Below are 23,934 nucleotides of genomic sequence, written 5' to 3'. Positions count from 1 at the left end.
TAAGAGTGCATAATGAACGGCACTTTTTGAAATCTGACTATGATATGTAAACAGTGTCTAAAAATATTTAATAGATTCTTGTTCATATATCTGTATACCGTATCTCGCTTGCATGGCGTATTTTAGCACTTTAATCTGGACATCTACTGCTCAATAAATCCTTTATTATTGCTTGTATTTATGGTATGGATGTGTATAAATGAAACTACCCTTAGCTATTATTAACACCACGAGAGCCTTGCTTTCTAATACTACATTCTTCAAATAAAATGTTTGTACGGAAAGGAAATAAAAACATTTTGACACTTTGCTCGGATAAATAAGCCCTTAACAGCTGGGAATTTCATATATTTATTTCAAGTTATCTTCTTATCATTCATACCTTGTATTTTTTCTTGCCAGCTTCTACTGATTACAAAATTAATCTCGCTTTGAAGATTTTTCGTAATTATTCCTGGAGTCACTTCAGCGTAAAATTCTTATGGGACGTAAGATTCGTCATTCGTTTTATCTTGAGGTCTTTTCAAAGCGTCGTCTTTGCGGTGTTAAGGTGCAGTTGTCAAGGACATCCACTGAAACCTTGACAACTGCTAATATGACTTTCAAAATAAGAATGCCAAGTGGCAGGTTTGATGGTTGTGAAAGTTTTTTGCGAACTGAAAGTCATTTCAGGTTTTGAATAATTGATGGTACGCCCCACGGATTGTTTGTCATTTTGTTTTTCAGTTTAGTGCTGAAAGCATTGTTTGCCACTTACAAAAACACGATTCCTGAGTTAAGAACACTCGGCGCGGACCGTATGAGTGCTTTCTCAGTTTCGTGCTTAGCTGATCGCGAGTTTGTCACCTCGCAATACCTCGTTTTAATATTTTCAAGTCCAGTTCTTAATGATTACAATTGGCTGGATGCTGACAAAGGATTAGAAATTATCCGCTCACTTTCGCATAAATCAGATAAGTTATACACAATAGCCTTTCCAACAAAAACTTTAAAAACTCGATCTGTTTTGCATACAAAACAGTCTTACTATTCTCGGCAAAATGCTTTTCCTCTTGAACTAATGTTGTGTCATCATCTCGACTTTTCGTTTATGATACGTCTGGCTAAAACCGCTACGGCATTTATCGCTGCCAACTGATTGCCAAATATTAATTTTTCAGTAACTCGGGTGTGACTCTGTTGCGGTTGTCGATCGGCATCGCCACACGAAAATATTTTAAAAAAGGATTTTAATCGAAAAACTTCTTTACCCCTACTGGTTGGAAGGCCATGTTTTATCAAAATAAAGCGTTTGTTGTCGCCGTCGTAATTTGCTGTTTTCACAAAACTGTCGTAACTGCGCCTCGTTATGTAAAAATGTGAAAAGTGGCCATGTACAATGCTAAATCGAGCATGTGTTCTTCGATATTAGCATCAACAACTCCTATTTACATGTATTTTCAGTCAAATGACATATTGTTGGAGTTAAGTTTCAGGAACTTCCCTAATGAACACAGTACTCGAGTGCACGCTTCCTTTCAACGCATTTCACCCATTTCGCTTTTAAATTTCTTGAGACGAAATCGTACACAAATAAATCCGTGATGTTTTTAAAAGCGGATTTTTACGTTGAAGTTTCATGAAGAAAAATGGCGCGGGTTTCCTTTTGTACACAGTGAGGGCGTTAGATGGGATTTTCATCGGTACGTCTTCCGCGCTAAGAGATATTTCCCGACTCCATAAATTATATCTTTAGGTTTTTGTTTTGGGAGCTGAAGAAGCAGATAGGACGCGGCGTAATGACCGCTTTGTTGTCACGTGACTCCACACCACCTGCTTATCGACCGCGGCAGAATTTCATGAATTGAATATGTTGAATTTCGAGTGAGACAGTCTGAAATTTCTCAATTCGGATCGAGTAATTTTCGCCGTCCATATGCCGGTCCGAAATGGAAAAAAGCGGTGAGTTGGGCTATGATGGAAGTATTCTTATTGTAATTGTTCTCCCTTCGCTCTGTGATCGGTGTCAGTTCTGGTTTGGCTGGCTCACGCGCGAGTCTGGAAAATCGAATTGAAGACTACAGAAGCTTAATAACACTTCATAGGGAACTATGTTGGCATTTGACACGGATTCGGAGTCAAACACTCAGTTTACGAGTGAGATTTTTGTCGTTTGAAAGCTCTGTTCGAAGGATCGTCGAGGAGGCTTTCAATTTTTAGTCAGGGTCAGCTTTAGTCGAGCAAATTTGACTGAGCGGTGAATGAGGAAAGTAACCGCCATGGGAGTTCACGATTTTTCTGTAGTTTGTCATTCTGTCAGTTTTCAGGCGTTCCGTAGATCGCTGGTCAATAACTTCGCATGAGCTAACGCCCCATGTTCGTTTTATTCTCAGACTTGCAGCGCTTTCGCAATGAATGCGTAGCTGCCCACAACTTCTATCGCGCAGCCCATGGAACACCGCCTCTGTGCTGGTCATCTAGACTCGCGGAGAGCGCGCAGAGTTGGGCACAGCATCTCGCAAGTACCGGCTCACCCAGATACAGCTCCGAGAAGGACATCGGCGAGAACTTCGTCTGCTTGTGGGGCTCAGAACTAAACGGACAGAAGGTGACTCGAATATGGTACGAAGAGGGAAAGTATTTTGGTCATAACAAGCCGCGTGTTAGCTCGCGAACGCGCTCTTTCTGTCAGGTGGTATGGGAGGGTACGCGCGAGGTTGGCGCGGGAGCGGCTGTCACCAAATACGGAAAACAGATCGTGGTGGCACGGTATTTTCCCCCAATGAACAAAAAAGATGTGGCGAGAAACGTGAAGAAAGCAAGAAGCACGCAAGATAACGAACAGCCACTGGCGTATGATACACGCTGGAGCAGACTCTATCTTGGTAAGAAAATGGCATTATTTTTTCGCTCTCGTATGGCGACCGCTGTGCTTTAGATTTTTCATTTGCATTTTGTTCACAAGTTAGCCTGCCTGAAATAAATAAAACAATTCGAGAACGTTAATTCATTCGATTGATGTAGAAGTGAAAAATTGAAACACGTTTAATATCTTTATAATATTGAATTTTCTCGATTTTCCTTGTCATTACGGTCTCCAAGCCATTAGACATGAGCGCAATATTTAGGGAATATATTTTCTATCGACGTTCGCATGCTATTAACATGTACGACACTGAAATTCATTGTCGACAAGAGGGGAAAAAAATCATGCGATTTTCGTTGTTTGCTCGGGTACTCAGACGTCAATTTAAAAGCGCGTCTCGGATACAGATTGTCGCAGCAAACTATTTCTACGTATATTCAATCAAAACTCAGCCTCTGGGAGGATCTTTATGTTATTAAAATGAATGAAAACTGCACACACCGTTGATCAATTCGTTAATTTTAACAACAACAACGTGGTCGGTCGACGTTCTCGAGAAATAGGCAATCGACGAACATTCTAAAGCAACGATTGAGCACGCGACTCCGCCGATGTAATAACTCTTCAGTCAGTTTGTAGAGTGTTGCAAATATTTGACTTTGCTTGGGCATTGCGCCGGATTCAGCGGAAGTTGTCTCGCTTTGTTTTGGTTTACTAGGTTTGTCCGCTAAGATTTTGAATCGATTTGCATTAAAACAAAAATATGTCACTTTCATGGTCTTTAAAGTACTGATGCTTTATTCAAAGCGGTTTAGCGAAAAACTTTACTCGATGGATTCTCCTTTTATTGGATAAAGATTTGCACCGGTTTAGTTAACAATGAATGAGGGAAAAACGAATCTTTATTATCGATCGAGTTGTTTTGACCAATTTTTTAATAGGTTCTTAAAGTGGTGAAATTTGCATTTAATTCTAGAATTCCTCTTTAGGTCAGTAACTTGTAATTCTTCAACTATATTGTGGAAACGTTAGGACTTTCCGATTATATCTTCGTTGTTGTTGTTGGTTTTTTTTGTCATTTTGAATCTCCTCTTTAGCTTTTTCTTTTCTGTTCTTTGTTTTCGTTTTTGTTGTACGGGAGGTTGATTAAGGGAACTGAGGTAAACCTATTGTCGTTATTGATCACCTGTTGCATCTAGAAAAGAAAAAGCTGGTTTTCGTCTTCTTCGGAATGAGTCGATGGATCAAATAATAAGAAACCAACTAAGAGATTCCTTGTGAGCCTTTGCGAATGCTTCAGACAATTTTTCGAACTTCCTCGAATTGAAATTTATTTGTTTTGCATATGTTATGAACGAATTATTTTCCATCCACCAGTTGAAACGATTGTTGACCGTCAAAACAACTCAAGCTAATTTATTTGAGTTTTGTGGAAATTTGGTTGGTTTCGCAACGATTAGAACTCTGGTTAATTTCCACAGAGTGGCAGTGACGCTTTCATCTCACTGAAAATTGTCTGTGAATTTTAAAAATGTTCGTTTTATAATACAGATTTTAAGTGTTTGAGGGTCCATTTTTTTTTTTTTTTGAGGAAAGGAACATGTTGCAAAACTAACGACACGTTTCTGTAGTCTTTTCCCTTATTTTCGCGAAAAATTATTCCTAATCAGAAACATGGCGCCATAGATATTTCATCTCTACAGCGGTTAAAAACAAAGGCTGGATTCGGGCTCAATTCTTTATACCACCTGTACCTGCTGTAAGTGGAACTGAATATGCAATTATACGACAGAGCAGCTTAGTGCTGTTACATCTTGAGCTTTATTTTTATCGAAACTTCTATTCAATCGGTGCAGTCGTTTTGAAGTTTAACTGCCGCAGCTTATCCCGAACGTAAACACTGTGAAACGGAAATTCTCCCACTTTGAGTCTAAAAAATTAAAAATAAAAACCCCACGCACACAATTGATTTGGAAACGAGCCACTACACTGGCGTCATTGTTTCTGTTAAAACCATTCATTATTAAAAATTTTTGTGTGGTATTTGCGCGAATAAAATTATATTAGCAAGTTTTGGGAAATGTTGATTGTTTTTGATACTGTGTATGCGGTGATATAGGGAAGAGAGTGAATTTGCGGCTTCACAGATAAGTTATAAGAGAAAACGGGTATAAAAAAATGACTATACTGAATTCTTTTTAAGCATTACCCTTCCATTAAATACTACAGTGTTGATCAATTCATCAAATGTTTATGTCAGTCAAGTTAAATATAACTTACCCTAACGAGGAAATAAACAAAGATCCGCTGACACATTGCTTACAGCACGTACGCGAAAGCATGTTTCTATTTTTTGCCGTTAAAAAATGACATGGCAACTAACTTTTAATGACAACAGACGTCTCTCATTGTGTGCTCAATTTTCAACCGCTCGCTAAGAAATGTTTGTGGTAGTTCGAGTTGCTTGTGATAATGACTTTACTTGAACCACGAAATAGATTCTCGAATGATAGTATATGTACATCTCATTATTTTTCTTATTGAGTTTAAGGTGTCTCCATAGGATAATCATTTATGGCGTTGCGCGCGCAAGTGTTATGTTTTGAATGCTGTTTCGCATTCGCTTTTCACACCTAGTCCTCTCAAACTTAATACATATAATAAACAATGATTAAATAGTATTTTGCTATCATCTCTGTTAAAATTTTGGGATTTAGTCTTGAATTTTAAATGCTCAAACAAATGTATTTTTTACTGTTTTATGGCTTTATTTGTGATTTTCATGAATTTCCTACGGTGAAATCTTCCAAAATGTTTACATCACATCGCTTCCAGCGGGATACGAATTTTAAACACGAATAAAGTAGGGTTTGTAGAGGCAGTTTTTTCGATATTTTCAAATTTATGTCTTTTACCGCTGCAAAAAATCTGGTCTTATAGATTTCCCTGAAAAACGAGCTCCGACTAAAATAAAATATTTACTACCAATCTGCCAAATTTAACGGAATTTCACCGAAGGAAACGCGAGAAAACTCACTGTCAGTTTTGCTTTTTTGTGCTCATGTTGACGTAATAAAATATCGAAAAACACTGACGTTTCCTTTGAGCGCGCGCAGATTACTTCCTCAGCGCTCGTGCGATCGTAAAACTATAGGGAGCCACCTTAATCGGTACTGACTAGTACACTTTGTTTCAAGGTTTACCGAGAGAAAACATGTATTTAGTTCAATGTTTATCGGGTGACATCTTGTAAATAAACATCCTACCAAACTATTTTCTAACCAGCTTTCGCAACAAATTAATTTCACTCGTTGACCCAGGACTTAAAGAGTTTCACGAGGAATGTCTCTCGGTGCACAACGAGTACAGGCTCAGACATGGAGCGGCTCCTTTGCACTGGTCAGCGGAGCTCGCATGGGAAGCACAGCAGTGGGCCGAGAACTTGGCGCGAAGTGGCGAGCTCCGGCACAACGATGACGACACAGTGGGTGAGAATTTGGCGGGAATGATGGGCGGCGAGCTTTCTGGCCGGGAGACGACGGACATGTGGTATGATGAAATAGAAGATTATGACTTTGACAGCGCAGGGTATAGCGAAGATACGTCAAATTTCACGCAGGTAATGTCACATTCTCTAAATCTTTCCTTAGGGAATATAATGTGCTGCAAGTGGAACTTCCGTAAATTGGCATGAAGGCTCACTGTGTTCTTCAGCAGTGATCTGAAAGCGTTTCTGGAGTGTTTCCGCAACTGTTTATTCATTTATTTATTTTTTACTCTACCCTTCTTTTTGTCATAAAATAAAGTAAGATCACCACTCCTACATTTGAGTAAAGATACCTTCTTACAGCACGTATATTTGCCGCATTGAATTCTAACAAATTTTGTTTTTTTTTTTTGGCAGGTCGTTTGGGTCGCTTCAGAGTCCCTCGGAGTCGGTAGGGCCATTGATGGAGATCTCTGCGTGGTGGTAGCATTTTATGAGCCTCCTGGGAACATGGAGGGGTCATTTGCTGATAACGTTCTTCGTATGGGGTCGGCTGTTAGAGAGAGAAAGAGTAAAGAACTAAAGGGCTTTGTACCGCCCGCTCCTGGTGAGTGGTAACTTCCAATCCCTTTCAGTTTCAACCCCTTCAATCATAAGCTCAAAATACAAATTCTCATTTCTGACGACCACACATTTCGTTTGAGGTTACTTCTGAGAATTTGTCGGTACAACAATAGAATAAGTCTCACTGAATACAGTGGTATACAGTAAAAGAAAAACTGGTCTCATTTTGGACGAGAGTCCCTTCTCTGACGAGAACCCTTTTCTCTTTTACCAGAGAGGTTGCTAAGCAGCATGATCTTTCCAAAGGACTAGAAGATGGCGTGGAACGTGGCATTCGTACTGATAAAATCAATACGAATCCGAAAATTTACAATTATGTCGATCCAAATCTCAATGAAACGTTAGATTTCGACGGCCTGTGTGGGTCTAGGATCTGATTCTGTATTTTCCGTTAGATTTAGAAAGTTTTCGCCTGGAATGCCTTGTGACACACAACTACTTCAGAGCCCGCCATGGCTCTCCACCGCTAGTTCTCAGCAGTGCCCTAACAGATGAGGCGCAGTACTGGGCCGAGCGGCTGCTTGTGACGGGCGCCATGGAGGGACTGGATAACTCGCGGATAGGGATCAGTGTGGCGGTGCTAGACAAGGCGCACATCAGTGGGATTAAGGTAATAGAATACTGTAGAACACGGGTCTTAGGGAATTGTTCGTCACTGTTGCACTGGCTGACTATTGGCGAACGTGCAATCGTATTAGCTGCACAGCACTTGCTGTCGATGGAAATTCAGCGCAAAAACAAAACAGCATAAATGAAATGTGTTTAACGGCTTGTAATTGAGAGCTTATCATTAGACACGTCTCAAAACATTGTAGCTCCTTATGGAGGAAAAAACTATTAAACTGCATTAGAAAATAACAGCTTGAACATCATTCTGACCTAAGCGACGCCGTTGCCTCGGTTTGGAGATGCACGATCTGACCACTTGTTAAACCTGATCCCGTGATCAGGTCGTGCGTATATATTAAGATAACGAAAACCATTTTTTTCCCTTACTCTTCCCAGGTCTCTGAGCTCTGGTACAAAGAAATCTTGAACTACGATTTCGACAGTCCCGGATTCAGTAACGAGACACTTGACTTTAGCCAGCTGGTGTGGCTGAGCAGTCGTAAGTTTGGCGTGGGTAAAGCGACCGGGGCGGAAGGCGTGACTGTAGTGGTGGCACGGTACGAGCCTGTAGGTAACATAGACGGGCTGTTTGTACAGAATGTCAAGCGAAGAGGACACGAGAGAGGCAGCTGTGAACCAATGATATTCCATGTTGAATACAGATACCGAGTGCGAACCGACAGCAAGTCCACCAACAGCTTTCTGAGCTGGGAAAACGAAGGTGTGGATTATATTTTTGATTTAGAAATGACATGTTTTTCGCGATCTCTCATGGTTCGGCCACGACGCGAGACCCCATCAATTGTTAGCTTCAAGATGCGTTTGCTCTGCTACCTTTAGCCTTATTGGCTCTTGATTTGGTAATGCGAAAGGTACTAATGGTCCCGCAAAATACACGAAAGTCTCTTCAGGGGAGGGGATTTTTCTATTCGTTTAGGTATTTATACGCATACAGTAATTACTTAAGGGCTTGGATTCATCAAGCGTCATCGATCGACTTGTTCGGTAGCCTTCGGCAAACTTCGAAACTTTTCGAAGGATCTTGTATTTCGGCAATCTTGAATTACCTCTAGGTTTATTATTTAGGCCGACTTTGGAAATGATCCTGCATCCTTTGTACGACTTTCCACCAATTTTTCTCCAACCAAAATCGACTACATTTTCCAGTACGTTATTCGTGCACGAAATATGAATTATCACTTCTCTTGTTTCTCCAGATACGCAGACGTTTGGTGAGTTAGCGGGCGACACTACAAAGAGGAGGTAACAAATATTAATGCACATACATAGCGTCTAGGCTAGTATGCATGTGCCTTTAAACCACCCAATCACAACACTCATGCAGCCGCGTACAACATGCCAGTGGTTTGATTTCACACACGCTTTTGAGTTTGAAGTCACAGTGTTTTATTTTGTTTAACACTGAACATTCGTTGCTTACTGCGTATAAATGGAGGACAAAACGACAATATTTCCACCACAACTTTTAAGTAGGGTTGAAGGCCGATGGATAAGTATTTCACTTTCCTGCGGATGCGACAGAGTAGTTTCTTTGCAAACTTATCGCTTTGCACGGGACGTAGACAATCTTTGCTTCCCCAAAACCGTTTAACAGGCTTTAACCTCGGAAACAGTATTTTATCATCACGTGAACGCGGAATAACAATGACGAAGGTTTCTTTTAGCAGAGACGAATATTGGCCGTTGATCAAACAGCTGGTTAACATGTTGATTTGTGTCGCCACTTTAGTTGTCAAGCACCTCAGGGGAGTGGACTTACCCGCGCAAAGTTTCTGTTAAACCGTTTATTAGAAGACTTGGACCAGTGTCGAAACAGCTGTCACCTTTCCCCTCCCCTCAGTATGGCCGCCAGTTTAAGTTGGAGGTATGAACTCTCGTTTGTCCGCCTTGCTCAGATCCCTCACGGAGTACGTTGACACGAGAGCAAAAGTCGCGCGGTATTCGGATGTCCTTAGTAAAATCATTAAATTGTTCCCTCTCTTGTCCGTTCCGTCTCGCAAGTTAACGCGCGCCAAGGCGTCAACCGTACGGATCCGTTTGTGAAATTTTGCTGCTAACCTTTCTCTTTTTGTGCGGTAGTTACATAACGCGTAGGTATAGCCAAGAGAATTCGTTTGGTTGCGTGCAGGGAAGAACTTCCCCTGAAAAAGAATGAAAATTCAAGTTCTCTAATTTATAGGGCTCGATCCCCAGAGGTAGAGAGTTGAACTATGGTCATTATTTTAGCTTGCGCAAACCAGCTTCCATGTGTGATTGCCTGTCCTCTCAGGAGTATGATATAAATGAATTTGAATGAGCACTGGCTCATGCCTCGGCAGACAAAACGAATGTGGTGAGGGTGGGTAACATACGTTTCTTGGGACTGTAATATTCCCGTCTCCTTCCTGTTATCTCTTATAGCCCAGTTTGTGTACTTCGCGGTAAGCATTAAAATTATTGTTGGCACAATTTCTTTTCTTCGCCATTGCCATGGTAAGGTTCCCCCAATTCATGCATACATGGTTAAAAGAGTCTGTACCGATAAACTTCCAAGTTATAAGACCAAACATACCAGAATGACAGCAAATGGTAGTGTTACTTGTCATCATTGTTTTATACTGCTCAAGAAAGGCCAGTCTGAATAGGCCGATGAAATGAAAATTTGATTTTATAATAGTTTCATATTCGCGAGAAAAGTTCCCTGTCAGAAGATGAAATCAGAATTGAGAAAAAAAAAAAAAAAAACAGCCTTTTTGTTGCCCCACCTTTATGCGGTTATACTACAAGACACAGTACGATGCCGACGAATTAAGATAACTCTTTATTATTCTTTTTGTAGTTGTACGTATACCGTTTAACACGGAACCTACTACATTGGAGCGGACTGATAAAGTAATTGATAGATCTGAGACAAGTAATTCCTGGATTTGAGTAGTCCCTTATTTCGTCTTATGTTATGATCACCATTGTCCTATTTTTTTTTTTTTTTACAATGCCATAAAGGTTTCGGGAGACAAGTTTGGTGAATTTCATAAAGTTAGCGATTGAAGGGTAATCACGTGCTGTTATTGTTAACTATATTTGATACGCGACCGCATTTATTACAAAGCTGGTTACCACAAACATTTCAGCGTAAAATTTTCTTTTGATTCCCGAATTTCAATATGACAAATAAAAGCACCCATCTGAAAAAACAAACAATCACTGAAACAAAACCAAGAAAATAAAGAAAAACCCGGCGAATCCGAGGCCAGGATTTTCCAGATACCTGAAGAATTCGCTAACTTTTGCTCTCTTGTAAACGTAGTCTGAAGTTGCTCACGCCAATCATGATAAGATGTTTTAAACACTCGCGTTATAAGCCAAAAGTAAACACTCCTTAACTCTTTTACTCGGAAATTCTAATCATCGAACTTGACTAAACCCTTTAAAACAGTGACATTATTAAATCACTCTGACATCTTCAATCTGATAACGCCTTTCGCTGCACACGACCAAAAGACTTGGCGGCGTTCGAGGTGATGGGAAAGGCTACCTAACCTAACCTTTAAACTCTTCTTTGTAATTTTGATTTAAGCTTTGGGTGAATGATCTTGTCTAATATTCCATTCGTCCTTTTTGCTCGTTTATACTCTCGTTACTTTCTGACTCTGAAAACAATTTCGACGTCCCTTGACTTCGGACAGTTTCACTGATGACCGATTAACGTTTCTTTTGCCTTTTGAACATTCACTAACCCCCTCCGTTGACCTTCTCAACTACGTTTTAGTCACTGACGACTCATTTGCCTCCACTGACTGGACTCATATTTTCATACTTATTTTGTTCTTTTTCTTTCGTTCGCTGTTTCATCATTCTTTGCTAAGTAATATCTTACTACTTGTGGTAGGTGGCGATTTTATCTAAACAAATTCAAACTGAATTAAATTTGTTTTCCCTGTTAAAACAAAATGAACGTTAAAAAATATTAACGCGAAGTAACGCTTGGGAAACTAAATACATAACAAATAAGTATCTAACTTGAACAGCTAGCTGAAACTTATATAATAGTCTTCAAAAACGTTATAACCAATAAGTTTTAAAAAAGCATAATTCTTCCTAACATTTACTTAACGTCTTTTTCTTACAAAAATATAGAAAATAACTTAATACAATAATCCAATAATATTATTTATACAAACGACAAGTGAATCAAATTAATGAAGTCGTTTGTTTCCCTATAATACTCTTAACATAATATTTAAGATGTGACGAATATAACTACACGAAGTTAAACAACTTTCAAATTTCTTTAATTCTCTAACAAGCTAATCACTAACTTAGCGCGGTTATTAAAAAAAAAAAAATTCAGAAATGATTGGTTTCAATCTTGTAGCAGAAGTATTTACATTTAGTTTAATTCCCAGTAGTGATTAATCTTAAATTCTCCTCATCTTGCCTATTCATAACCCATGACCTCCCCCAGAAAAAAATATTGACATTTTCCCAAGATGAGAAATACAGATACATGAAAAGGAGAACAGCTGTGTTGTTATATCTGTTTCCGTTGTTTTTATACTAATGACTGTTCTCTAACGGAGCCTTGATCTAACACGAATATACCAGTTCCTATATCTGTTTGAAGGGAACAATGGTCTTTAAAACAGGAAGAGGAGAAGAGGGTTTAAGAATTTAGGAGCCTATATTTCCATGCGCTTGATGGATGATATCAGATTTCATCCCTTAGTTTGCCGATATGCTGATTTAGTGTCATTGACACTTTCCCCCCTCAGTGACTTGGACCAGTTTGATGAGAACGAGAATATCCTCCACAGGGCCGACGAGCAAGATTCTGCAAACACACTGTCTGTAAGCGATCACTTCACCCGCCTGGTGTGGATAGATCCTAACAGTCCCACTCTTCAGAGGAAAGGAGTTGCAGAGGAGACCGCCCAGGAAGAGAATGATCACGAACCAGAAGATGAAAGAGAGCAGGAAGAAGAAGAAGATGCTAGGACAGCGTATGAAATGGATAACGCGACAGAAGAAGACGGTAAGAAAACAAGCATTCCTGAAGCGGATTCCGAGAGGCATTATAATAGCTTCCAAATCTAAATTAAAGGAGAGGCCATTCTGTATTGCATGAAAAGTAAATTCCAGTTTTGCAGCTTATGTACATCATTAGAGATCTCATTGCCTTTATTATTTTGTAATGGCTTCTGACCTCTTCAAAACGCAACTTACCGCAAGCATACTTTTTTCTCTTGAATGTGACAATCTTTACCTGTTAGCTTGTAACATCGTGCCTTTTCTCTTCAGATCTTACTTGCGTGACTGAGGAACCATTGGTACATACGGAGAAGGCCGAATTGGAAGAGGCTGATTTGTTTTCTGATCCCGAGGACGATCTTTACCAACATTTCTGTGAAATTCGACGTTCTCTCTCATTAGACTCGGATGGTACCGAACCAGAAATGCATAAAGGAAACGTCCTCTCCAAAATAGCTTTCTTTGAAACGTATCAACATGGAAGGCAATCGCCCTCCAATTCAGAATCGTCACTTAGGCGAAGTCTCATTCAAGAAGAACTGGAAGAACTGGCTTCTCTAAAGAAAAGGCAATCGCTTCACAAAGAAGAAGAAAGGAAGGAAGAAGAAGAAATAATGGAAGAAGAGCACGAATGCCAGTTGGAATTTGATGACGTATTTCCTGCTCACAGAGAAGGAGACGAAGCAGAGTCACACGTAGAAATATTCGACGACGAGGGCGAAGACGAAAATGAAAGTCTGGTAAGTGTATCGGACGCAGAGGACGTGCTGGATTACACAAATTGTGAAACGAGGCATGAGGGCCTTCAAGATTATGAGTTCGAAGACAGCGTCTGCGTAACTCACGAATTTATGGAAGAAGAGCCATCTGCTATGGAGATCTTTGATTTTTCTGACGAGGATGCGTCACACCAGTATGCTGATATTACGGAGGAGGAAGAGCAACCACGATCTTCAACAAAAACTGTTTACGCGTCAACGAAATTGAGCACCGCTACGAAATTTCAAAAAACTGAAACTTTCAAATTGTGCGAAGATGAACCACCGAATTTCATGGAAGATGTGCCAGATGAGTACAGTGAAGAACGTTTTGAAACTAGCGAGGCGCTAATTGAGGTGCCACAAGCATCTTTTCAAAGAACGTCAGATCCTGAGTTTTGTTACTTGGCGGTAAAACAAGATCACGTAAATATTCGAATGGAAGACCTTATTTCTAGAATGGGAATTTCGTCGACTTTCGAAAGTGAAGGGGCCAGTGACGAAATTTCCGATTTTCACGAAACAACGGAAGGAAAGTTTGTGGAAAATCTTATGAACAACAGAAATGATCGTGAGCAACAACAGGAAAGAACACCAGTTGAAGAGATCTGCGAGGCCTTTCTTAAAGACAGCGTAGAATCGGAAATAGATTTTGAAGCCTTGTTTAAAAAACTCGAAAATGGCGAGACAGAAAATGAAAAAGCGAAAAAAATACACGAAACTAGTATGGAACGTCTTGAGACAACCGAGTCTCTGGACACCGTTCAGGTTGTATTGAGAGATCATGAAAGCGAACGTACAGCGGATATAGAAAAAGTAGGTGTTGACATTGGACTTGTATTAACGAGCGCGTTGGAAGAAGAACAGGAATCTCAGCCAGACATATCTCTACACTACGAGTGCAAAACCTCGAAACCTGTAGATTTAGTTGAACTTGTTCGCGAGACCATTATTGAATCAGGTAGACGAGATCGTCCGCCTGAAAACGCAATGGACCTGAAAGAGTTAGAGGTCCGGTTGGAGAGTTCAATTGAAAAAGAAGAGTCACAGGACGAAATCACTCAGGACAGGACTGATACTTCCATGGAAGAACAGTCTTGTGAAGCCGCTCTTCGTGATTACGATCAAGAGCGCGCGAAGGTTCTTGAGGAAACTGGTTTAGAATTCGGTTTAGTTACCGTCTCATCTGACATAACGCACTCTTTTGACGAGTCAGTGGAGCCGTTACATTATAATCATACACCTAAATCATCAAGAGTGATTGAGTTACCAGAGATTGCAGAGCATATCGAGGCCGACGTCCGTCGAGATGTTCAATCTGAGATTAACTTTGAAGAGATGTTTCGTCGCCTGGAAGAAGACGACACAACATTTGCAGATGAAGCTGCTGAAACTCGACGCCTCGAGGAGGCTGTGACAGAAACAAGTCCAAACGAAGAAACTCCGCAAGCTTCATTTTACGTTGAGGAAAATGGAACAGTTGATGAGGCAGTGTATTTTATTCCTTCTTCCTCTGAATATATTTCTCATGAAAGTAGACAAAGTGAACGCACAGAGGAAATCATTGAGGTGAAACAAGCTGAACAACGCAGGCCAGCATCATTATATATGGACGAGAACGCAGTAGCAGAAGACAGAGCGACTGAAACTCCCTCTTCTCCAAGATGTACTGCTGTACAAGGTGCAACCCTCGAACAAACAGAGGTTGCTTCAGAAGAAAACGAAACCCTAGAAGAACAGTGTGCTTCCTTATTTGAGGAAGAGGACTCCATTGTAAATGAGGTAGTGCGAGACACTCCGTCGCAAAAACACATTGCAGGAGAAAGCCGAAATGTTGAAACCTTTGAGGATATTCATGAGGAAGCGACGGAAGAAAGCCATGGCGCATCGGTGTTTTTAGAAGTAGACACACTAGTAGATGAAGTTGGAACTGATACTCCCTCCTCGCCAAAACACATCGCGGGCGAAAGTCTACAAGCTGAATTCTTTGACGAAATTGACGAAGAACCCATCGAAGAAAGCAAAAAGCCATCGCTGTTTTTTGAAGTAGAACCTCTTGTAGATGAAGTGACAACTTACACTCCTTCTTCGCCAAAACACATTGCAGGCGTAAGTCGTCAAGCTGAATCCTTTGACGAAATTAATGAAGAACCCATCGAAGAAAGCAAAAGAGCATCGCTGTTTTTTGAAGTACAACCACTTGTAGATGAAGTCACAACTGACACTCCTTCCTCGCCCAAACATATTGCAGGCGTAAGTCGTCAAGCTGAATCCTTTAAAGAAATTAATGAAAAACCCATCGAAGAAAGCAAAAGAGCATCAGTGTTTTTTGAAGTAGAACCACTTGTGGATGAAGTGGTAACTGATACGCCCTCCTCACCTAAACATATTGCGGGCGAAAGTCGACAAGCTGAATCCTTTGACGAAGTTAATGAAGAAACCATCGAAGAAAGCAAAAGAGCATCAGTGTTTTTTGAAGTAAAACCATTTGTAGATGAGGTGGCAACTGGTACACCCTCCTCACCCAAACATATTGCGGACGAAAGTCGACAAGCGGAATCCTTTGACGAAGTTAATGAAGAGCCCATCAATGAAAGCAAAAGAGGAGAAGTAGAATCAATTGTAGATGAGGTCACAACTGACACTCATTCCTCGCCCAAACACATTGCAGGCGAAAGTCGACAAGCTGAACCCTTCGACGAAATTAAGGAAGAACACATTGAAGAAAGCAAAAGAGCATCGGTTTGTTTTGAAGTAGAACCACTTGTTGATGAAGTGACAACTGATACACCCTCTTCGCTGAAACACGTCGCAGGCGAAACTTGTAATTATGCCGAGTCCTTTGAAGAAATTTGCGAAGAACCCGTTGAAGAAAGTGGACGAGGATTGATATTTTTACAAGAGGATACAGATGTTGAAGTTGAAACTGGTGCTCCCTCTTCGCCAAAGCACATTGCAGGAGAAAGTAATGTTGAATCATTTGAAGACGTCGATGAAGAACCTTCTGAAGAAAGCATGCGAGCATCACTGTATGTAGAAGGAGGTACAGATGTTATTGAAGTTGAAACTGACACTCCTTCCTCACCAAAACAAATTGACGGAGAAAGCCAAAATATTGAGTGCTTTGAAGAAGTCGAGGAAGCACTCTTTGAAGAAAGTAAACGAGCATCAATGTTTGCAGAAGAGGAAACACTAGTAGACGAATTGATAAGTGATATACCGTCATCTCCAACGCACCTTGCTGGCGAGAGTGTAAGCATGGAAAGTTTTGAAGAGATTGCAGAGGTGACAAGTGATGAAAACAAACGGGCGTCTCTTTTTGTGGAGGAAGACTCGTCTGTGGATGAAGTGACGATCACCACACCTTCCGTTCCCATGGACATTGCTGGTGAAGCATTCGACATTTTAACAGTTGAAGAAGTACATGAAGAGGCAACACTAGATGCAGAGCACGCTCGAGAGTTGGAAGAAACTTATGATGAGGCCAGTTACGATTATGTTTCCCTGGAGATTGTAGATCAAAACGATTATGTCACTGGCGAGTTTACCAGCTCAGAGCTCTTAGAAGTAAGAGCTGACGATGAATCCCCCAAGTCCGATTTTGGCGAACAGTTTGAAGAATTTGAGAGCATCTGTGGTACTCAAATATTGATTGATCCATCACAAAGCGCACACATTGCCGGAGAAATAAAAAACATTGACACCCACGATCAGGCTTTGGAACAGGTTTTGCAAGTGGAAGAAAGTTTGGCGTATGAGGAGAGCCAAGAATTGATAACCACAACCCAAATTCTCAAAACAACCCAGCCTTCATTTCATGTAGCTGGAGAATTGTCAAATATTGAACCACCAGAGGAATCGTCTGAGGAGGAGAAACCAGACGAAGGAGCGTGCGCTGAAGAGATTGAGGAAACGGAGGTGCAAGCTATCACTGTAGTTCTGAAGTCTCCACAATCTTTATTGAGCATTGCTGCCGCTGCATTGGAACTTAAAATCGATGCCGCACAGCAGGAATCCACAGAAGTGGTCGAAACAAGAACCGAGATAGCGCAACAGTACGACGAACGGGAAAAAACAGAGGTGCCCGTTATTTTTGTAAACCTTTCTGGTGAATTATCAGAAAATGAAGAAGATGATGCCTATTATGTAGAAGAAGAGCCAGAAGACGACTATGATATAGAGAAGGAAAGATACGAAGACAACGGAGAAACAGTCGTCTCATATCCGACGGAAGACCAAGAAGTTTCTCACTCCCATGTGACAGCAGACTCCTGCGAATCGGAGTTTACACTAGAGATAGAAGATGTAGAAGAACGAAGGGAATTTGCTGAGCCTTTTGAAGAAAACGAAGAGGGTTCCGCGTCAGAATTGATATCTGAGTGTTCGTCGTCACCTTTGCACGTCTCCAGTGAACTCAGAGATTTCCAAGATTATGAAACAATCAACGAAGAATACGGTACCGAAACTTACCATGCTATACCATACGAGGAAAGTGACTACATCTCGGAGAAGTCAGTATCCAAAGGGTTACGATCCCTGTACATAACAGAAGAACTGTCACCACAGGGAATCTACGAAGAAAATGTCTTGAACGAGAAATCAGTTGTGATTGAAACAGCTCAGACGTACCACGAAGTCGAGGAACCTTTAGAAACAGAGACTAGTTTCGTCATCTCTGAGCCCCCACTACAGACGGCTGCGGAGTTCTCCGACTCTGACTACCATGCTGGTGCAGAAGAGGATGACGACTTAAGTGAAAGAGACTTTTTGGAAGAATATGAAGAAATGGAGGGGGTCTTTGGACGTGAAACTTCTTTGGCCAGTTCAAAGGAGCCTGCACCCGTTGTTTCGGAAAAAGTCAGGTGTGGTCCGCAGATTGCAGAACAACAAGACAAACTTTGGGACGAGACTGACAACGCACAATTAGTCGCCGCACAAGAGCCTCTCGTTGGCGTTGAACATTACACAAGAACCGTTGAACAAGAACGTAGTGTGCGTGGAGAAGAAAAAATCCAAGAAAAGGTTTGGGAAATTGAAGTTAAGGACGAAAGCCGAGTTTCTGAGCCTAATGAAGAAAAAGGATTCGCAAGTGAGATCCAGACGTTCACGGTTGTAAGCGAGACAGAAAAAAGATCAGTTGAAATCAAGTCTACAGGCTACCAGGTTGTAGAAAGTAAAGAGACAAAACACGGGGAACAAATCTTTATGGGAGAAAAAGCAAGGAAAATGGAAACATCTTACGAAGTCGAGGTTCTTGCAACGAAAACAACGCGTCAGGTATCCTCTACCAACTCCTACGTTGCGACTGGATTTGCAAGCGAGGAAATCTGCTACAAAGCAGAGAAAAATGGAGGCGAAGGTATACTTCACGAGGAAGTCAAGAAATTTCAGGAAGTATCTTTTACTCCAATTCATCAAACAAGTAACCAAACTTCTTGGGAAAAGAGCGACAACGTACGTCAATTTAAAACAACTGATGAACTGAGTGAGGGTATTTTGGAGAAAGAAGCTAAAGATCAAGAATCTGCGAAGTTCGAAAAACAACTCTCGGAGGACGAAACGGAAGTTCGCCTTCTTAAAACCGAAGTGATGGAATACAAGGCAGTAGAGCAGCAGACTCCCTTGATGAACCCACGTGTAACCGTGGAAAGAGAGACCACATTTGTGAAGAGTTTCATTGTCCACTCTGAAGTTAAGGACGCTCAGGAAATTCAACAGGTTGTAACACAGGATGACGTGTTGGTTATTTTGAAAGATGACGAGGCCTCTCTTGAGGAAGAGTCGGCGGGGGAACAGTTTGAAGAGGAAATTGACATCATGCGTATGGATGAAGCGTTGTCAGAGGAAGAATTCCGTGGGGAGGGTGTGGAAAGTATAGATCGTAGCCAGTCGAGATCTTCCAAGGCAGAATCAGTGGACGGAATGGACAAAAGTGACCGTGAGGAGGAGAGCGATATCTACGAAGGCGATCAACAGGAACCTATCTACGAGGAAGAGGTAGAGATCAGTGAAGGACGACCAATTCACGAGCAAGCACAGAAGGAAGGCTCATTAGAAGAAGTAAACCAACCTGACCGAGAGGAGGAGAGCGATGTCCCTGAAGGTTATCAACAGGAACCACTCTTTGAGGAAGAAGTGGAGATCAGCGAAGTGCAACCTATTTATGAGGAAGAACTGGAAATGCAAAAAGTACAGGAACAAGTACAGACGTCTCCTAAAACCAACGACAGCACAATGCAAGCGTCTACGTTTGAAGAGGAAGTTGAAGTTTCAGCTTATGAACGTAGTGATGAGCCGGTCAAGGAAAACCTTGAACGTGAGCCAGTTGAAACTACTGAACTTAGAACACATTCACCCGAGTTGGAAGAGGAATTGGAAGTATCAGCGTTTCAAGAAGTTCGGGAGCCTGCCGAGAAAGTTGAACCAAGCGCGGTTTATGCAGTGTTTGAAGAAGAAGTAGATATCTCAGCTTCTAGAGAAACAGACGGACAAGGCGTGTCGAGTAAAGACGAAGAGCATGAAACAACGGACGACACAGGAATTTCCGAAAGATGGGTCGATGAAGAAAACCCCGAACGAGCGCAAACAAAACCGCGAAGGCAACCGCTCGACTTGAGCCAAGTTGATCTGTACGAGGATGATGAGAGTGCTACCACACGCTATTATGTAGAGCTGTCATCGACAGAGAGCTTAGAACCAGCTTATGAGGAAGTCGAAAGCGAAGCCTCGTACACTGAAACTTACGTGCGACAGGGAGATCCCTTAGAAGAAAACCTTGAAGAATTCATACTGGTGCGATATAGTGATGAGTTTGAATCTTCTGGTGAAGAAGATATACCGGACCACCGAGAGATCTATGTCATTCCTGAAGAGGAAAATGATGTTGAGAACAACGTTGTAGAATCCGTCAAGGATGACCTTAAAGCCGAAAAGGAGCCCGTTCCAGAAGGTTTCTTCGAAGAAGGATTTGAAAACATGGCCTTGGAGGAAATCCGGGAATCTCCAGAATTTGAAATCGATGATTCCCCGGAAGACGAGCTGGATGAAGAGGAACAGCGTCAATTGGAAGAATACGAGCGGCTGGAGTCATTTGTTATCTTAGAGGAGAAGTTGAGCCAAGTCGAGTCTGATGAAGACTGTGATGACGAAAATGCTGGTTTCCAAGGAGAAGAAGGAGATGAGGATGTATTCCATTCTGATGTGCATTCTAGTAGTGAAGAAACTTTACACGAAGATGAATTAGGCGAGACCATGACGTCATCTTCGATTCGACAAGCAGCCGAGTCTATTGAAGTTCAAGCTAAGGAGGAAGAAAAGGCGGATTACCAAATTAGCAGCGAATGCCAAGAACACTCTGGAAGCCTTTCAAGAGAACAAGAAGAAATAACAACTCAGGAAAGTTTTGCAGAGACTACGGTAGAAGACACTTCTGGCGAAAGAGGAGACAAAGAGGACGTGAGTTTATCTAAAGAACCTGCTAAAGAGAAAGACGTCTCTGAGTCTAGTAAAACGAAAGACGAAAAAACGGAGCAGAATTTAAGTAGTGACTCTTCCGGTGAACAAAATATATCAAGTGAAGGATCGCTGTCCTCGACCCCATCTGCTGATTTGGAAGGTTAGATTTCTTTTCTTTTCAACTGAAGTTTTAAATGTTAAGCACTTGATATGTAACACAGTTTCTGTTTTTTTTACAGAATTAGACGACTTTGAGCAAAACTGTCTCCTAGAACACAACTTGTACCGCCGACAACACAGAGTTAAACCGCTGACATGGTCTGACGAGCTGGCCGCTGACGCAAAAGAGTGGGCGGAACATATGGCATCGGTGAATTGTCTCGAACGTTGCGACGGAAAAGCAGTAGGCCAAAACCTTTTGAGCGTACACGGGAAAGATTTAAATGGCTCTGAAGTCGTCGAAATGTGGTATAAAGAAACCACGGATTACAATTTTGAAGTCCCAGCTTACAATGCCAAGTGCGGTAATTTTACGCAAGTCGTTTGGGCCTCCTCGCGCGAGTTGGGTGTAGCGAAGTGTGTCGCTGACGATGGAACGCAATATGTTGCAGCACTGTATAAACCGGCGGGAAACATCGTTGGAGAGTTTAAAGACAATATTAAAGCCCCCAGAGATTCGTCAGGTCGACTGAAAAGACGAAGATCAAGTGCAAGGAGACGTTCAAGATCGGGTCTTCCGCCAGTAACACCAGCGGAAAGAGGTAGTGACAATGAATAACTTAGAGTTTGCACACTAATGCGCATTTCGGTCTTTGATTTGCTGGCTGCCGGTAGCAAATAGACTTGATGATTTGCAAAACTTCAAGCTTGAAGGCATTGAATGTCCGCCATTCAATACAATTTGTTACATTTGTGCTGTACACTGTGCGTAAAGTAACAGTGTAATCTGACTTTGTTGGTGAAAGCCGTATTAATTTCAGACCACTGGTTAAAGATCAAGAGCGATATGCAATAAGTAATTTTTATTAAAATCTAAATCAAGTAGAATAAGCGTTTTAAATGCTAATTCGATATTTGGGCACAGCTACAATACTACAGCTAAATCCACCGGGACTGGCTAATGACGGAGCAAAACAGTTACGCTCAGGTTTTGGAGGCAATTTGCTGTGATGTCCGCGTCTAACAAATAACTGCAGAGCAAGACCACCTCTATATAAACCAAAGTAAAAACACTAGTTGCTTTCTGAAGTCTCCGAAAAAACCCCTACTACCTAAGTGGGTCTCTTCTACTTTCGCACACTTGCGCTTCATATTTCATCACTGTGGAGGCAGTGTGGCCGAGTGGTCAGCACGTCGGACTCGCAATCAAGCGGTCCCGGGTTCGAGTTCTTCTCTCGACACTACCTGGATTTGTTTCAGAGTAGCCCCAAGTTCAAATCCTCGGCCACGCTTGCAAATAGCCAAATGGTTTACATCCGGCCAGTTGGGATGCTTAACGATTTTATGTTCAATTTGAATTATTTGTGTCTGTTGTTTCCTCGGCCCTACTAGCTTTTATGCTTTAAACACTGCCGAGGGTAAAAAGGTTATTTTTTTATTATTTTATTTTATCACTCACATTCTCATTTGTGTAAACTCATCTCATAATCTTCTTACATCATCAGAAAAATTTAAAACTGAGTGCGTCATCTCACATAATTACTACCGTACATTTCACAACGCCCCACCGTTGCGCTGGTCTCCACTGCTGGCTGCAGAAGCGCAGAATTACGCAGAGCGCCTGGTTAAGACCAATTCGCTGACGCACAGCGGACAAAAAGACCGCGGGGAGAACTTGGCATACACATGGGATAGCTCGCTCTCCGCCCGTGGGGCGGTTGACATGTGGTACGATGAGGTGCAAGATTACGACTTCGACTGCCCTGGCTACACTTCTGATACGAGCCATTTCACCCAGTTAGTTTGGGTAGGGACAGAGGAGTTTGGCATGGGAATGGCTGTTGCCCCCGATGGGAGAAATGTTGTCGTCGGGCGGTACTTTCCTCCGGGAAACATCGTAGGGCAGTTTAAAGAAAATGTGAGACCGCGGGAAATTGCGGGGATTCCATAATAAGCTTGACGCAGGCAGACGAACTAAGAAAACACGGCCACCAATCCTGAGTGAGTGAAAATAAAAAACAGAAATATATGAAAATGAACGAAGGTTATGGATTAATCACAAAACGTAACATTCACAATGTCCATTTAACATGTCGTTTTACAGTAATAGGCTATTACAGAGGATTAAGCCCATTGTAGCAAGTTTAAATGTTGTGTTGTCATTTACAAAATACTGAATGACGGGTCGGAAACAATGATATTTTGACCACTTTAAGATTCATTGTATTTGAAATTAATTCGATAAGCAGTTTCTAAGCCAGCTCTTACATTTTGCAGCTAATTACTTAGAGATATTTTAAACTTGTGTTGAGCACAAGAGAGCTAACTCTTCAGTCCATAGAAGAAAAAAAAAACTGAAAATTGTAGAGCAATCTCAGAGAGCAAACAAAATTGTCTAAGTGACGAGATGATAGAAAGTAATGTAAGGGTGAAGTATGTTATTAATGCCTTTCATTTTTGCGAGCAAAGCTAGCGAAACGCAGTCTGTTTTCTTACTTGACATAAAACGCAATAAAATATTTTTCATGAGGTGACTTAGAACTGCTATATTCGCGAAAATAAAAGGCATTATGGTACAGTGGTAGGTATCCCAAATTAATTTTATTCGAGGGAGAAGTTGCTGTTTTAGGGCAAATCCTCGTGAAAGATCCAAAACTTTTCCAAATATTAAAAACAAGAAGACAGTTGCATTAGCGTTTCTTTGCGCGTCTCAATGGAGATTAACCAGTTTTTATGTTTTAATTATTTTTATATGTTATTTTTCATGGCCTTTGTTGCTGGTAATTCTTTTTAATGCTTTTTGTACGCCTTTTTTTGTGTGGTATCTGTTTACCACGAAATTGATGGAAAGCGGCGAAAGGATGGAAGAAATATGACATTTTCAAATTTGGCCCGATACTAAAGCACTGTTATCACAATTTAGATATACGTTTAGCTAACAAATTGAATTGTACAATGCACATTTAAAT

At 41.3% G+C, this 23,934-nt stretch overlaps 1 protein-coding gene across 5 annotated transcripts; it reads left to right on the top strand.

Annotated features, from left to right (window-relative positions):
• Positions 1-388: 388 nt before the first annotated feature.
• On the top strand, positions 389-22,917 carry LOC145489392 (uncharacterized). Of its 5 annotated transcripts, XM_081468368.1 has the most exons (12): positions 389-1,941; positions 2,373-2,864; positions 6,166-6,464; positions 6,750-6,939; positions 7,352-7,566; positions 7,962-8,286; positions 8,783-8,828; positions 9,316-9,450; positions 12,338-12,597; positions 12,864-20,966; positions 21,046-21,567; positions 22,471-22,917. In XM_081468368.1, the coding sequence occupies exons 1-12, from the start codon at positions 1,929-1,931 to the stop codon at positions 22,914-22,916; spliced, it is 11,046 nt and encodes a 3,681-aa protein (XP_081324494.1). In that variant the 5' UTR covers positions 389-1,928; the 3' UTR covers position 22,917. The 5 variants fall into 5 exon arrangements, with proteins under 5 accessions (XP_081324494.1, XP_081324501.1, XP_081324485.1 ...); XM_081468375.1 differs by having other exon boundaries at positions 389-2,864; positions 12,380-12,597; XM_081468359.1 differs by having other exon boundaries at positions 389-2,864.
• Positions 22,918-23,934: the final 1,017 nt, after the last annotated feature.

The sequence above is a fragment of the Orbicella franksi genome, chromosome 1 (assembly GCF_964199315.1).
Source record: "Orbicella franksi chromosome 1, jaOrbFran1.1, whole genome shotgun sequence".
NCBI lineage: Eukaryota > Metazoa > Cnidaria > Anthozoa > Scleractinia > Merulinidae > Orbicella > Orbicella franksi.
Note: the sequence above shows the minus strand (reverse complement) of the source record. Positions and strands in the feature narration are given on the sequence as shown.

What these genes read in the sequence shown, in the direction of transcription:
- LOC145489392 (XM_081468359.1), top strand. Translation starts at nt 2,354, where the DNA reads ATGTTCGTTTTATTCTCAGACTTGCAGCGCTTTCGCAATGAATGCGTA. An exon ending in TCTGAGCTGGGAAAACGAAG is followed by an intron (nt 8,287 to 8,782) that starts GTGTGGATTATA and finishes TTGTTTCTCCAG; the next exon opens with ATACGCAGACGTTTGGTGAG. An exon ending in GCCGCCAGTTTAAGTTGGAG is followed by an intron (nt 9,451 to 12,337) that starts GTATGAACTCTC and finishes TTCCCCCCTCAG; the next exon opens with TGACTTGGACCAGTTTGATG.